Here is a 17,624-nt window from a genome sequence, read left to right as displayed (position 1 = left end):
GTTTTTTAATATATGACTAGCCGTCCCCTGCCACGCGTTGCTGTGGCCCAGTCTGGTGATCTAGAAAATAAAGTAATGGGAAAATGTTGGTTTCTAATATATATATAATTTCTTTATGATTGTGGGTAAACAGTATTTCTTGCTGTTACTTTGTCAGTGCTGATATAGAGATTGTCTGGTTTGCCTACTCTGGAACATGCAACATATAATTGTCCTTCTTTAGGGGTTCTTTTCAAATCTATGATACTATATCTGTGTGTGTATATGTATCATATCTGTATACTTACTTACTTACTTTACTTACTTAGGCGATCCCTCGTTGGCCGAGTAGGATAGTCTTCCAGGATCAGAATTCTTGTGAGTCTGTAGGTGGCTGTGGAGCCCTATTCTTGATCTGCATCTTCTTCCACAGTGAGGGCATTGGTTTCCAGGGGGAAGGTGGTCCCGGTCGGGGTTGGCTTGACGTGCCTTCCTCTTGGCACGTTTCTCTCTTTCACCCTCCATTCATGCCTCTTCAAATTCTGCAGCACTGCTGGTCACAGCTGACCTCCAGCTGGAGCACTCAAGGGCCAGGGCTTCCCAGTTCTCAGTGGCTATGCCAGAGTTTTTAAGGTTGGCTTTGAGCCCATCTTTAAATCTCTTTTCCTGTCCAACAACATTCCGTTTTCCGTTCTTGAGTTCATAGTAGAGCAACTGCTTTGGGAGACGGTGGTTGGGCATACGGCCGGTCCAGCGGAGTTGATGGCGGAGGACCATCGCTTCAATGCTGGTAGTCCTTGCTCCTTCCAGCACGCTGACATTTGTCCGCTTGTCTTCCCGAAAGATATGCAGGATTTTCCGGAGGCAGCGCTGATGGCATCGTTCCAGGAGTTGCATGTAACGGTTACTTTGTCAGTGCTGATGTAGAGATTGTCTGGTTTGCCTACTCTGGAACATGCAACATGTAATTGTCCTTCTTTAGGGGTTCGTTTCAAATCTATGATACTATATCTGTGTGTGTGTGAATCATATCTATCTATATCTATGGTTGTATGGCTCTTTTGTCTGGAGGGCTTTGATTACTTTTTCTTGCCCCGGTGAAGGGAGTTGAACTGGATGGCCTTAAGTATTTTCTGATGGTCATGGGGGTTCTGTGTGGGAAGTTTGGCCCAATTCTATCATTTGTAGGGTTTAGAATGCTCTTTGATTGTAGGTGAACTATAAATACCAGTAACTACAACTCCCAAATATCAAGGTCTATTTCCCGCAAACTCCATCTCTGTTCATATTTGGGCATATGGGTGCCAAGTTTGGTCCAGATCCACCATTGTTTGTGTCCAAAGTGCTCTCTGGATGTAGGTGAACTACACCTCCCAAATTCAAGGTCAGTGCCCACCAAACCCTTCTAGTACCTTCTGTTGGTCATGGGAGTCCTGTGTGCTAAGTTTGGGTCAATTCCATCATTGGTGGAGTGCTCTTTGATTGTAGGTGTACTATAAATCCCAGCAACTACAACTTCCAGATGACAAAATCATTTTTTTGAGCCATGGTTGCTCCTTGGGTTAGTAGGTGTCTTGTGGCCAAATTTGGCGGCAATTCGTCCAGTGGTTTTTTAGTTATGTTAATCCCACAAACATTACATTTTTACTTATATAGATTTTATGGTCTTTGTTACTGTTGTTGTTATCATTATTATTTTTCTAAGAGGGATTGGGTACAGGTTCCCAGTGGCTGTTGGCCCCTAGGCCACTGGACAAAGACATAGTATGCTTCATTTCAGTTCCTCTGTCCAAAAGCAAATATTAAATGGAGCTGAGCTGATACAGGAACATGCAAGCTCCCTTAAGCTGCTCTTTATAGAATCATAGAGATGGAAGAGAGAAATATATTCTACTGTTGAACAGCTCTTACTTTTAGGAAGTTTTCCCTAATGCTTAGGTGGAATCATTTTTCCTGCAAGTTGTTTTTGTTGTCTATTATCTACCTGAAGTTATTTAGTTAGATAAATAGATAGAAATGAGCATGATCAGGAGAAGTCCTCCCCTCCCCACAATTAAGGGAGGAAAGCAGCTAAAACAAACCCCCTCACCCCCACCCCAAATGGAGGGGGCAAAAGGGGGAGGAACTATTTCTACCTCACTGCCATGTTTAACAGCAGAGCCAAAAGAAAGCATGATGAGCAGTGAGAGGGAAGAATTGGGGATGGGCAGTAGTCAAATGCTAAGCAAAATAGCAGAATTGATTAAAGGAGAGGCTGAAAGACAAACAAAGGAAATGAACTTGAACATGAACCTGATGTTTGATAAAGAAAGAGAAATAAGGAAGGGCGAAGTTCAGGCATTGAAGCAAGAAATTCTGACCAGCAATAAAGAAATGAAAGCACAGTTGGATGCAGAAAGAAAAAGCTCAGATGGAAAATTTCAGACAATAAGAGAAGCCTTGGAGATAGCACATGGAGAAATACGAAAAAACAAAGCAGAAATTGAAAGAAGTACACAGGAACTTCTCATTATTTCTCATGCCAGTAAGGTAATGCTCAAGATCCTGCAAGGAAGACTCCAGCAATACATGGAGCGAGAGTTGCCAGATGTTCAAGCTGGGTTTAGAAAAGGTAGAGGAACGAGAGACCAAATTGCCAATATCCGCTGGATAATGGAGAAAGGCAGGGAGTTTCAGAAAAACATCTACTTCTGCTTCATTGACTATTCTAAAGCCTTTGACTGTGTGGATCATAATAAATTGTGGCAAGTTCTTAGTGAGATGGGCATCCCAAGCCACCTTGTCTCTCTCTTGAGGAATCTGTACAAGGACCAAGTAGCAACAGTCAGACCTGACCACGGAACAACAGACTGGTTCAAGATTGGGAAAGGCGTACGGCAAGGCTGCATCCTCTCACCCAACCTTTTTAACTTGTATGCAGAACACATCATGCGATGTGCGGGGCTGGATGAATGCAAAGCTGGGGTGAAAATTGCTGGAAGAAACATTAACAACCTCAGATATGCAGATGACACCACTCTGATGGCCGAAAGCGAGGAGGAGCTGAGGAGCCTTCTAATCAAGGTGAAAGAAGAAAGCGCAAAAGCCGGGTTGCAGCTAAACGTCAAAAAAACCAAGATTATGGCAACAAGAATGATTGACAACTGGAAAATAGAGGGAGAAACCGTGGAGGCCGTGACAGACTTTGTATTTCTAGGTGCAAAGATTACTGCAGATGCAGACTGTAGCCAGGAAATCAGAAGACGCTTACTTCTTGGGAGGAGAGCAATGTCCAGTCTCGATAAAATAGTAAAGAGTAGAGACATCAGACTGGCAACAAAGATCCGCCTAGTCAAAGCCATGGTATTCCCTGTAGTAACCTACGGATGTGAGAGCTGGACCTTAGGGAAGGCTGAGCAAAGGAAGATCGATGCTTTTGAGCTGTGGTGTTGGAGGAAAGTTCTGAGAGTGCCTTGGACTGCGAGAAGATCCAACCAGTCCATCCTCCAGGAAATAAAGCCCGACTGCTCACTGGAGGGAAAGATACTAGAAACAAAGTTGAAGTACTTTGGCCACATCATGAGGAGACAGGAAAGCCTAGAGAAGACAATTATGCTGGGGAAAGTGGAAGGCAAAAGGAAGAGGGGCCGACCAAGGGCAAGATGGATGGATGGCATCCTTGAAGTGACTGGACTGACCTTGAGGGAGCTGGGGGTGGTAACGGCCGACAGGGAGCTCTGGCGTGGGCTGGTCCATGAGGTCACGAAGAGTCGGAGACGACTGAACGAATGAACAACAACACAGGAACAATTGGTATTCAAACAACAAATGCAAAAAAATGAAAATAGGCTCTCAGATGTGGAAAGAAAGTTTGTGTACATGCAAGACAACCAAAGAAGAAACAACGCAATAATAAAAAACTATCCAGAAGGAAACAAGAAAGAAGATCTGAAATCTGAGATCTTGAAATGGTTGCAAAAGATCTCGCCAACATTAAACTGGTCAGAACTGGATATCGAGAGAGTTCATCGCCTTCCGGCTGGAAGAAACAGAATAATTCCTAGGAACATAATAATTCGATTTCACAATTTCGTAAAGAAAGATTTGATGAAAATATTAAAGAAGAACCCAGATCTCCTAAAGATGGGCGACTCAAAATTGGAAATATTTAATGACTACTGTCCTGAAACTAAGAACTGGAGATACTCAATGAAGCCTATTATGACGCAGCTAATGAAAGCTGGAATTGTGTACACCTGGGGATACCCTATCTTTCTTAAATTTCAATGGAAAGGCATGAGATATAGAATCGACACACTGGAACAAGGTTATCAACTACTGGAGGAGCTTGGCATAGTAAGAAGACAAGATAGAGATCGAAAGGAAGAGGAGGTGAAGGATCCGGATGGAGGAGAATTGGAGGAATTAATCGGTGCTGTTGGAGGAATCGGGATGTAAGAAGAAACTATACACTGCAATCAAGTTTTTTTATTGATTTAAAATGAGCACTCGGGGGGAGGGAGACTCTGGGCCACGGGATGACTTCGCCCCCCCTCCCCAACTGGGAAGGCCAGGGGCCATGATTGGGACGAGAAGTCCCAAAGATTGGACGGGGAGGAAGGGGGGAATGAGGGAAGAGGGGGGATTGGGGGGAATGGGGAGTAAGGGTAGGGGAGGGAAAGGGACAAGGGTTCACGTTGTTTCAAGCCACAAAAAAGCTTTTAAAGGAAAATGGAAATGATGTCCCATAAATTAAGAATTTCAACGCTTAACACGAGAGGGTTGGGGACGGTAATTAAGAGAAGGCGGATCGAATCCCTACTGAAGAAGGACGCGGCGGATGTAATCTTCCTACAGGAAACACATCAAAATAAGCGGCGGGGGGACTTCCGATTGGTGGCTGAATGGTGGAGGACGCATCTCAGCTGCTCTCAGCAGGAGATTGCCAGGTTTGACGAGTCTGAGGGGCATCTCCCTCTCTCTGGTGGGTGGTCTGAAATCCCAGAGGATAAGACCCCATAGTGCAGACGGCCGACGGTGTTTAAGAGGTGCCCCCCTCAAGGAGGCTCCCAAAAACACCCGGTATCGTGGCACTACAGGGGCCGGCTCATCTCCATGGCGGATGCCATACGGCATCCAAAACACCTCCATAGCCTCCAACACAAAAATTAGAAAGAAGAGAGAAAGAAGAGAAGAAGACAGACTCATTTTAAACAAAGCATCGTCTTCAAAGTGAGTAGCCGACGTTGATGACACCCTAAACAATCAGATTCAATCAGTGACTGGAGAAACTTCAACAAATTACTGAAGACGGAGAATCACGGAACTACGGAAAACCCAAAACTCCAAACAACAAACAAGCACAGAAGATAAGCAACCGGGACGATCAAAGGTAAAGGGGGAAGAAAAAGGAAAAAAGAGAAAAGGAGAAAGGGGAGAAAAGGAGAAGGGGGGGTAGAGAAGATAAGGATAAAGATTCTATTAATTGGAAATACTGATACTGATTAATCCAGCTGACGGCAGCAACAAACTAGGACAAGACTAATAACCATAAATATACAAGCGGCAAACATCTAATATTCCTCTAGAGTCCACAACTGGGTAGAGCCAAATTATCGGGCTCCCTCCCTACAAAGGGACGGCATAACCGCTAGAGGGGCTTTTAATAGGAGTGGATACCAAAGGGCGCCTCGGAGAGACGTCCTGAGGTCGTCCCCCCCAAGCCCCCAGGTACAGCGAGTTGTGATGCGCAATAGGAGAAATAGGAGGAATTTGAGAAAGACTGGGAGACAAGGATAGAAGAACTGCCTGAAAGCCAATATATACTTCTCAAAATCGAAGAAGAGCCAAACAAGAGCCTCTATTTGGTGTTACTTTGATTTAAGGAAAGACACTGCTAAACCAACCACTCAAACCCAGAGGCTATAACTAAAACAAACTGCAATAAACTTAAATGGGACACTGCAATTCGTGAATCCCCCTCACCACCCCCTACCACTCCCCCCCCCCCAGACAAAGAAAGAGAAAGACAAAGGAAAAAAACCAAAACTGACCTCGAAAACGCTGGAAACGTTCCAAGAGGAAAGGAGCCACCAGAGGAGTTTGGCCTTGCGACCAAGGCCAGGCGACAAACAAAACAAAAGCAGGCGACAAGGGTGGGGAGAAAAGGAGGAGGAGAAGGACGCCACGTGGTGCGCAATCCCGAAGCGCGACTGTGCTGCGGCGCGCACGTAGGAAGAGTGCTCGACCACTTATCGCGAGAAGAGGACAAAGAAGAAAATCCCGCGAGAAGCGGAGGGCGAGAAGTGAAGCCTGAGAAAGAAGACGATCAAAGAGTGGCAAATACATAGAAAATAAGGAGAAGAGGGGGAAACGAACAAATAAGGAACTTAAAAAATAACTAAAAATAAATTTTAAAGAAACAATAATAATAATAATAATAATAAATAAAATAATAATAATAATAAATAAAAATTAAAAATTATAAAAAATAAAAAACAAAGGGGGAAAAAACAAAAACAACAACAACAAAAAGACAGGAACACATAAATTAACAAATTAATAAGGAAGAGGAAGACTCCACGAAATAAGAGGAAGAATAGGGATCAACGATAGAATACAGAGAGAATAAATGTAAAAGACAACAGGAAATAGAAAAGACTTTCAGAAGTGTAAGCAAAGAGACAAAAGAACAGAAAATAAGAAAGGATAAAAGACTCAGATAAGAAAGATAACAAGCAAAGACACAAGGATCAAGAGATATGGCAACAACAAATCCGAAAGGAAAGGCAACGCAAGCGGCTAAGGCGCAACCACAAACTCCAACACAAACAAAAAAAGACTCAATCTCAGAGGAATCTATACTTAAAGTAATCCTAGCAGAAATCAAAAGCTTATCCACTAAATAAGACACACAACATCAAGAACTACAACAAGAAATCCAAAAAATAAAGACAGATCTAAAAGAAGACATAAGCAAACTGTGAATGGATGTAGATAATGTGAAGAAAGAAAATCTAAAAATAATCAAATCACAGGGAAAATGGGAGCACAAAATAAACAAACTGGAAGATCTGAATCAAAAATTCCAACAACGAATTGATCTGTTGGAAAATAGAGAGCTCGAATACCAATTAAGGATAAGAAACTTGGAGGAAGAAAAAGGAGAGAATGTAAAAGGGACAATAATTGAACTATTGGCGGAGCTTCTCAATGTGAGTGACAAAATCATCGGACAAGACGTAGATAGAACATACCGGGTACCCATTGGATACGCAAAAAAAAAATAAAACACCTAGAGACATAGTGGTAAGCTTCTGCAGAAAGAGTACCCGGGATGAAATTCTGAAAGACAACGCAAGAAAACCCATTTTTACAAGGACAAAAGAATAATAATAATGAAGGAAGTTACACAACAAACCCTAACAAAATGTAGGAAATACGCCTTCTTGACAGAAGAACTCATCAAAAAAAATTAGATGGGAGAAGACAGAGGGAATAACAGTAATATTAAATGACATAAGGTACTGGCTAAACTCTGAAGACAAAGCCAGAGCTTTCTATACTGACCACATAAAAAATCCAAATGAAGAATACACACAAAGAAAATTTCAAGGTAACAAAACCGAGGAACAAGCCAAAGGGAATACAACTACAGCCAGAAAAGGAAAGGAACCTGAAGGAGAAGATGAGGAAGAACCCAATACATATGACAAAGCCAAGATGGAACAGAAAGAAAGAGAAAATAAAAGGCTAAGGGAATTTCCCCCCGAGAATTACAAACTGTTGCTCCTGCAGGAGATTACACAATGGGAAATGCAAGAAAACAATAATGAATAAAAATATTAAAATATACTCAAATAATATTAATGGCATGAACTCCCAAAGTAAAAGAAAAAAGTATTCAACAATTTAAAGCAAAAGAATTACAACATCATAGCGCTTCAGAAGACGCATATGGCAGGAAAACATGTGAAGCACCTTGAAAACAAAAAATTGGGCAAGAACTTCTACTCCTCAGGAAATGAGAAGAAAAGGGGAGTGGTAATATATGCCAAAGACTGGTTGAATCCAAAATTAACTCTGAAAGACAACGAAGGCAGATTTGTGGGAATAAAAATTGAAATAAACAATCAAAGCATTCTTATTTGCAACATTTATTTCCCCAATGGGCCCAAATTAAAATTTATGAAAGAACTAAAAAGAACAATAGATAATCATGAGTATGATGAACTCCTGTTACTAGGGGATTTTAACGGTGTAGTGAATTTGAACCTAGACAAATCAAAGCAAAAAACGGGGAAAAAAACCAAGATAGAAATAAATCTAGCCAATCTAGGCAACTACCAAAAAAATTTCTGAAACATCTAGAGGACTTAAATCTGGTAGATGTGTGGAGATATATCAAAGGACCTGAGATAGACTACACCTACTACTCGGGAAGACACAAAACGTGGTCCCGCATAGATATGGCGTGGACCACCAAATCCCTAGGTTTAAGAATAAATGATATAAAAACGGTAGCTAGAATCCACTCTGATCATTACGCTTTATAGATAACAATTAGGGGAAGAGAAAGTTCCTTTAGATGGAGACTTAAAGACCACCTACTGACAGCAGAGAAAGACTTAGAAAGAAACAGGAAACTACTAGTAGAATACTTGCAACTAAATAAGGGTAATGAAACTTCTAAAATTACACAATGGGAGGCTATGAAGGCCGTAATGAGGGGCTACTTAATGCAACAAGAATCTATCAAAAATCACTTAAAAATAAAGAAATCAAAAAAATTTGGGAAGAATTAGAGAAAGGAGAACAAATTCTAAAATCCAAACCAAATGACAAGAAAACAAAATTAAATTTAGAGATACTAAAAAACAATTGGCATTACTAGAAACTGAAAAATTGGATACACAAATGAAATATATGAAAGTAAATCACTTTCAAAATGCCAACAAAGTGGGCAAGTGGCTGGCGAAAAAATTAAAAGAACGTAAACAAAAACAGTTCATAACAAAGATACAATCTGAAGGGAAGATCTACACTGAGGGTAACAAGATTATAAATAAATTTACAAAATTTTATAAAGAACTATATAAAGCTAGCAATACCTCCAAAGAAGAGATCACAAAATACATTTGTCAATCAAAACTACCTAAACTATCAGATGAACAAAGAGATCTAATAAACGGACCCATTACTACAGCTGAAATAGATGCAGTAATCCAGAAAACGAAAAACAAGGCCCCAGGCCCAGATGGCTTCACGGCTATTTTCTACAAAAAAAAATTAGAAATGAACTATGCCCACTACTATCACAGATATTAAATAACATATTAGAAAACAAAATAATCCCCAAATCCTGGGAAAAAGCAAATATAAGTCTAATACATAAAGAAGGTACAGATCAAACAGATATTAAAAATTTTCACCCTATATCGCTACTAAACAATTATTATAAAATATGTACAAGTATTATGGCCGAAAGATTTAAAAACTTTTTAAAGAACTGGATTTCACAAGAACAAACAGGTTTTCTTCCAAATCGACAGCTAAAGGACAATACACGGACAATCATAGACACCATTGAATACTATGAAAGCCATAATGAAAAACCATTGGCTTTATTGTTTATCGACGCAGGGAAAGCGTTTGATAAAATAAATTATGATTACCTAAAATTATTACTCAAAGAAATAGATATTGGCCATAGTTTTAGAAACGCAGTAGAAGCCATTTACACCAGACAGGAAGCCACCTTAATCATAAATGGGCAGGGATCCAAAACGCCAATACAAATAAGTCAAGGAACACGCCAAGGCTGCCCCCTTTCCCCACTATTATTTATATTAGTAATGGACACGATTATAAAGAATATAAACGATGATCAGAAACTCCAAGGGATGAAAATTCGGAATCAACCATACAAACTTAAAGTATATGCGGATGATGTTGTATGCATTGTAGAAGACCCCTTAACAAATATAAATGATTGACTAGAAAAAATTCAAACTTTTGGGAAATTAGCCGGTTTCAAACTTAACAAGCAAAAGACCAAAATGTTAGTCAAAAACATGGATAAGGAATCCAAAGAACTACTCCAGGAGAAATCAGGTCTAAAAATAGAAAATAAAGTAAAATATCTGGGGGTGATTATAACCCCAAATAACATAAATCTTCTAAAAAACAATTATGAGACACTCTGGAAAGGCATACAAAAAGATTTAGAAAGGTGGAAACATCAAAACCTCTCCTTGCTAGGTAGAATAGCAACAATCAAAATGGGTATCTTACCTAAACTCCTTTTTCTTTTCCAAGCCTTACCAATTATAAGGAATGATTACATGTTTAAAAAATGGAATTCAGATCTAATTAAATTTATATGGGAAAATAAAAGAGCACGAATTAACTTTAAAATACTCACAGACGAAAGAAAAAGGGCAGGAATAGGCCTCCCGGATCTCAAAATATACTATGAAGCCTGTAACTTATTGGCAATAAAAGAATGGTCAACACTAAAAAATGAAAAATTATTAACTTTAGAAGGTTTCGACCTGAGATTTGGCTGGCATGGGTACCTGTGGTACGACAAGAGAAAGGTAGAAAAAAAATTAATAACCGCTACATAAGGGCAGCCCTAATCAAAACCTGGGAGAAGTACAAGCCAAGACTATTCACTAAAGTACCATTGTGGATCTCGCCAATTGAAGCGAAACATAAGAGAGAATTAGGGAAAGACAATTGGTTGACATACAAACAAATTCTAAAAACCACGGACGAGAAACAATTAACTATAAAATCGAAAGAGGAGATTAAACAGCAAAATACCAAATTTACATAGATGCAGTATCACCAATTATACCGAAGCTTTAAAGATGATGAGAGGCAAGGATTCTGCCAGGAACAAAATATTTGGGACATAGTAATGCAGGAGAAGAAATTAATTAGAATAATATACAGGGTTAGTCAAAATGAATAGGCCAATAAGAAAATTAATTTTAGACGAATGTATGTTTATTGTAACCAAACTACAGCTACGTATCGACAGATAAATTATCAAAGTTTTGTCTCACCTTCAGAGATGTTCAATATGGGCGCCCCGTGTGACACGGCAGACGTCCAAGCGATAGTCCAGTTCATTCCACATCCGTTGCAGCACATCCGACGTAATGGCATCGAATGCAGCACATATGTGCTGTTTTAAGTCGTCCAAGGTCAGCGGTAATGGAGGTCGGAACACAGTGTCTTTCACATACCCCCAGAGAGAAAAGTCGCATGGTGTGAGGTCGGGGGACCTGGGGGGCCACAGGAGGAATGGAAGATCAGTCACTCCAGCACAGCCAATACAACGTCTGGGAAGGTGTTCGTTGAGGTACTCGCGTACACTGTTGTGCCAATGCGGAGGGGCACCGTCCTGTTGGAATACGAAATCGGGCACTTTCTCTTCTAACTGTGGCATCAACCATTCAGACAACATGTCAGCGTACACTATGCCTGTTACGGTTTTATCCGCGAAAAAGAATGGGCCAAACACGTGACGGTTGGTTATTGCACAGAAAACGTTTACCTTTGGCGAATCCCTTACATGTTCCAATACGGCATGAGGATTTTCAGATCCCCAAAAGCGGAGATTATGCCTATTGACCTTCCCGCACAGGTGAAACGTTGCCTCGTCACTGAAGACCAGTCTGTTGGCAAAGCCTTCCTCCTCTAGTCTTTGCTGCATTGATTCGCAAAAATCGTGTCGTTTCGAATATTCACCTTTTTTCAAAGCCTGCACCATTTGCAATTTATACGGCTTGAACTGCAAACGTTTGCGTAACACGCGCCACACAGTTTTTTGCGGAACGTTCAATTCCATGGAAACACGATTTGTCGACTTCTGGGGACTTCGTTGAAAGGATGCACGAATGGATTCCACTGTGTCTTCGGAGACACGCGGTCGTCCTGTGGTTTTACCCTTGCATAAGCAGCCCGTCTCCTCAAATTGCTTTACCCACCTCGCAATGGAATGTCGATGAGGTGGTTCCTTGCCATACTTGGCTCGAAATTCTCGCTGGACCGTAATTACTGACATTGTTTTAGCAAATGTCATCACACAAAACGCCTTCTCTTTGCCTGATTCCGCCATTTTGAAAACAGCGACTCCTAGCGACGCCTAGCGGCATTAACGTACATGTGTGTTGCTCAAAAAAAACTTTGATAGTTTATCTGTCGCTACGTAGCTGTGGTTTGGTTACAGTAAACATACATTCGGGTACAATTAATTTTCTTATTGGCCTATTCATTTTGACTAACCCTGTATAAGCAACTATTGGGGTGGGCAACGAAAGAAGAACAAATTAAAGATTGCCAGGTAAAATGAGCAAAAGACTTGGGCCACAACATACTCACAAAACAGTGGGAGGAAATTTGGAACACCAAACTAAAATACACGGTAGCTACAGATCTAAAAGAAAACTGGCATAAAATGTTTTTTAGGTGGCACTACTCACCAGAGAAAATTGCAAAGTTTAGTAAATCAATATCAAACAAATGCTGGAAGTGCCAAAAAGAAATAGGGACATTCTACCACCAATGGTGGGGATGTAAAAAAACTAAGAAATACTGGAGAGAAATACACTTGGCAACACAAAAAATCTTAAAAACAAATTTCCCACAACTCCCAGAAATGTACCTATTAGGCATATCCTACCCCAAATTAAACAAAAATCAAGAAAAAATCTTCCTGATGAGCACAGCAGCCAGAATTCTACTAGCCAAAATGTGGAAACAGAAGGAAACCCCGACAATAGAAGACTGGATTATAAAAATACTGGACATAATACAAATGGACTGCTTATCTCAGCATCTAAACAACTCAACGAAAAGGACAAATTGGGGGGGGGGGGTTTCAAAGACTTTGTTAAGGGGAAAAAATGACTATGATAATAGACATAACCAGCATCTGAAGGAAATTAACAGATGGAGACAACGCCGGAAAAATGAAAGAAACATGGATGAGAATCATACCAGAAGGGAAAGGTTCTCTTTGAAGACTTTGGGAAGTCCCACACATGGGGTGGAGTGGGGAGGGGGTGGGTGGGAGCGGCACAGGGATCTATTATGTTCTCTTTTAACTTATGTAACATGGGAAAAACTGCACAATAAAAATATATAAAAAATAATAATAAGCAAATGAGCTAAAGTCGAGCTGGATAAGGAACTATGAAACATCTTTTGGGTCATCAAAGTCAAGAGGAGTAGCAATAATAATAGCAAAGAAATGTAATTTTGTCATAAACAAGGTATTGAAAGATGAAGAGGGAATATATATAATAATATATGGGGAAATAAGGGAGGAAAAATATGTATTAGTAAATGTATACACACCAAATGTAAAACAGCAAGAATTTTATGAAAAAGTGTTAGAGCAAATAGAGAATTACCATCAACAAAATGTAATATTTGGAGGAGATTGTAATTGCTATATGGATTTAAAGAAGGATAAAACTACGATAGCATCAAAAGCTAGAAATATTGAAACAACGGAATTAAGTAGAGTAATGAATAAATGGCAATTAAAGGATGTGTGGAGATTGGTAAAAGGGAATGAAAGTAGATATACATATTATTCATCGGTACATAAGGTGTATACAAGAATTGATTATATTTTTGTCTCCAAAAAATGTCAAGTAAAGTGCTAAATGCTGATATAGGTATGATTAAGATTTCGGATCATGAAATGTGATTATGATAAAATGAAAAGGTGGAGGTTAAATACAAGAATACTAAATCATAAAGAGATAGTAGATAAAGTGCAAGCAGAATGGCAAAAAATATGGGGCTTTAACGAAAAGGGAGTGACAAAAGGAGTTCTATGGGACACTATGAAATACATGACCAGAGGGTTATGTATAAAAGAGACAATTAACTTAAAAAGAAGGCAAGAAGAAAGAAAAAGGAACTTAGAAAGAGAAATAGAAGAGATTGAAAAAGCATATGTAATAAAGAGAGATACACGAAGAGCAAAAAAAGAGGAATTGGATAAAATGGAAATAGATGAAGTACAAGAAAATTTAATTTATTTAAGGAGGGAATATTTTGAGTTTAGTGATAGGAATTCAAAGATGCTAGCCAAATCAACACAGAAAAAGAAAATGGAAGGAATGATAAATACGATAAAAGATAAAACAGGTAAATTATGTAGAACTATGAAAGAAAAATTGAAAGTATTTGAAGAATTTTATAAAGAACTATATCAAACCAAAGCAAGCCCCATAGAGGCAATTAGGAAATATGTGGAGGAAAATTGGGAGAGTAAGCTGGAGGAGAAAGATAAAGAGTTACTGGAACAACCTATTAAGAAAAAAGAAATAGAGGAAGTTATTAAGAAATTAAAAGTAGGGAAAGCTCCAGGCCTGGATGGTCTAGGGACAGAATATTATAAAAGCTTTAGAGAAGTTTTAACCTCAAAATTATTAGAATTATATAATGGAATAATGAAGGGAGATAAGATACCCGAATCATGGAGAAGATCATTAATAATATTAATACCTAAACCTGATAAAGGCTTAACAGACCCAGGGTCATATAGGCCCATATCATTAATTAACCAGGATGCAAAGATATTGTCCGCGATAATAGCCAATAGAATGAATAAATGCATGTATAAGTACATAAAAGAAGATCAGTGCGGGTTTGTAAAAGGAAGACAAATGTCAAATTTGATAGGGCGAGTATTAAATAAAATTCATTGGGTTAAAGAGGGGAAGGAAAAAGCAGGGATATTATCATTAGATATTTTTAAAGCGTTCGATTGTGTGGAATGGGAGACATTAAGGGAAACATTGAATAAATTTGGAATGGGAAATAGAATAAAAGGAGTACTAAAACAATTTTATTCAAGGAACTCGGCAGTGGTATCTATAAATGGCGGAGTGACAAACGAAATAAAAGTGACTAGAGGAACTAGACAAGGGTGCCCTTTATCTCTGATATTATTTGCTATGGTGATAGAACTGTTTGCTAATAACATAAGGGACGATAGAAATTTAGAAGGGTTAGGAAAAAAGGAGAAGCAGAAGGTGAGCTTATTCGCTGACGATACATTGTTATTTATAGAAAATATAGTGGAGAAAATGGATAGAATAAAAGAACATTTGGAGATATTTGGGAAAGCAACGGGTTTACAAGTTAATTGGAATAAGTCAGAAATGATGCTACTTAATTATACAAGAGAAGAAGAAAAAGATTTTATAGAACAGAGTAAAATGGGAATAAGAATTAAGAACAAATTAAAATACTTGGGAGTAATAATAACTAAGGATTTAAAAGAGATAGAGGAAGTAAATGTAGTAACATTAAGGAAAGAAGTTCAGAAAAAGTAAATAGAGTACGAAGGTATGCGCTTATCCTGGTTTGGAAGAATAGCATTAGTAAAAATGAAAATACTTCCAAAAATAAATTTTATATTTAGGATGCTACCACTTCAAATCACAGAAGAAGAACTAACTAGATGGCAACAAATGATTAATAAGTACTGTAATGGAAGTAAAAGAAATAGACTAAATAAACAGTTATGGTACAGATCGCAAAAGGAGGGTGGACTAGCGCTACCTAATATAAAAAAATATTATGAAGCAAGTAGATTAAGTTTGGTTATAGAAGGAATTGTTAAAAAAGAGGGAATAGATTGGCTTAGTAATGATTCAGGAAAAGTGGAAGATGAAATTTGGAATATATTTTTAAACAGTTTACTAGAAAAGAAATGAGGGAAATTAGAAACCCAATGCTGCGTAACATACTGGAAGTATGGAATAAATATAAGAGGAGGTTAATAAAGGAGGGATCAATTATAACCCCAATAGTGATAGAAAAGAAGTTCCCAAAAAATTAAAAAAAGTAATGGATAAAAAGGTAAGGGAAATAAATTTAGATAGGATAGGGGATTGGATGAAGGTGGAAATGAAGAGGGAAATGATGTTGGAAGAGTTTAAAGAAATAAAATTGTCATGGTTTCATTGTATACAATTAGAACAATGGTTAATAAACTGGGAAAAAAACAATAGAAATGGAAGCCAACCCAATCAATTCGAACAAATAATACAGAAGGGAAGGGCTGTAGAAGAACATGAAAACCTGAGAGGTATAAGTAGTAAAATTTATAAGATATTAATTGAAATGAAGGATGAAAAAATTAAAAAGTGTACCTTTAAGGAGATTTGGGAAGAGGATTTAGGGATGAAAATAAGTGAAACAGAGTGGCAACAGTTATGGGGACAAAGACATTTTAAAAACTTATCGATAAGAGTTAAAGAAAATTATTACAAGTTAATATGGAAGTGGTACTTGACACCAGTAAGAATATCATATATGAATAAAAATAACTCAATAAATTGTTGGAGAGGGTGTCAAGAACTAGGAACATATATACACATGTGGTGGCAATGTAAATATGTAAATAATTTTTGGGAGAAAGTATTTAGAGAAATAGAAGCTATAATGAATTTGAAAATAGATAAAAGTCCTAGTATAGCCTTACTATCATTATATAACAATAAGCAATTGAAAAAGGAGGATAAAGAAGCGATAACAAACTTACTAACTATAGCAAGACTGCTCATAGCAAGGAATTGGAAAAAAGAAATGAATATACAAATAGAGGAGTGGTATAAGGAAGCATGGAAAATAGCAATAAATGATAAATTGACATGTATATTAAAGGTTTAAAAAGGTATATGGAAACAAAGTGAATTTGATGCTGTATGGGGAAGATTTGTGGTAAATGGATTAAAAAATAAGGAAGGAAAATTACCGTCACAAGAAGAAATGAAATTTTGGACAGATGAAATGTAAGAATTGTGGCTTGAGACGGGTGGAGGGGAGCACTGTGGTGATAAAAAAGGAAAAAAAGAGAAAAGGGGGGGGGGATGTCAAAGCAAAATAATAAAACAACATGTTAAAGAGGCTGATGTACAAAATGCAATAGTATGTAATAAATGTGATAAATCAATAAAAATTATATAAAAAAGATAAATAGATAGATAGATATTATATATAAAGATAAATAAAGTAAATAATATTATTTATTATTCCAGTCTTTTCTCATTTCTTGCATTACTATATATTTGGGATATGTTGTGTTCAACTTTGAATTAGTTTAAATTGAATATTTGTCTTCTCTGCATTGAATTTAGGTCCACCAAGAAAGTGTACATATAATTGAAGTAACAAGCAGCTTGATAAATGAAACAGTAGCCAATCATCCGGAATGGGCCAGGTAATATGAAATTATTTGTGTGTGGATCTTAATGCAAGTGTCTTCAAGTCACCTGTCAATTTTTGGTGACCCTTTTAATTTTATAGGGTTTCTTAGCCAAGGAATGCTCACAAGTGGTTTTGCTTGTTCCTTCCTCTGAAATGAAGCCTACAGTACCTAGTATTCATTGCTGGTCTCCCACCCAAGTACTAGCCAAGTTTCCAAGATCAGATGGAATCCTTTGTTGAGAGGGGTTAGCTGGCCCTGATTGTTTCATGCCAGGAATTCCCCTGTTGTTTAAGTGTTCCTCTTTATTTACAGGCCTGATTTTAGAATTTTTCAATACTGGTAGCCAGATTTTGTTTATTTTCATGGTTTCACCTTTCTGTTGAAATTGTCCACATGCTTGTGGATTTCAGTGGCTTCT

General features: G+C 38.2%; 1 protein-coding gene across 7 annotated transcripts in view; it reads left to right on the top strand.

The window, feature by feature from the left end:
- Positions 1 to 17,624, top strand: part of TMEM245 (transmembrane protein 245) — a 144,020-nt gene that overhangs the window by 70,676 nt on the left and 55,720 nt on the right. For all 7 annotated transcript variants that reach the window (XR_009631749.2, XM_060781429.2, XM_060781428.2 and 4 more), the window contains one exon: positions 17,136 to 17,218. Coding sequence is in view for 6 of the 7 variants with exons in the window: in XM_060781429.2 (XP_060637412.2) it covers positions 17,136 to 17,218 (83 nt within the window). In the remaining variant the exon portion in view is untranslated. The remainder of the gene's footprint in view (positions 1 to 17,135; positions 17,219 to 17,624) is intronic.

This window comes from Anolis sagrei, chromosome 6 (genome assembly GCF_037176765.1).
Source record: "Anolis sagrei isolate rAnoSag1 chromosome 6, rAnoSag1.mat, whole genome shotgun sequence".
Classification (NCBI taxonomy): domain Eukaryota; kingdom Metazoa; phylum Chordata; class Lepidosauria; order Squamata; family Dactyloidae; genus Anolis; species Anolis sagrei.
This window is presented reverse-complemented; position numbering and strand designations above follow the sequence as displayed.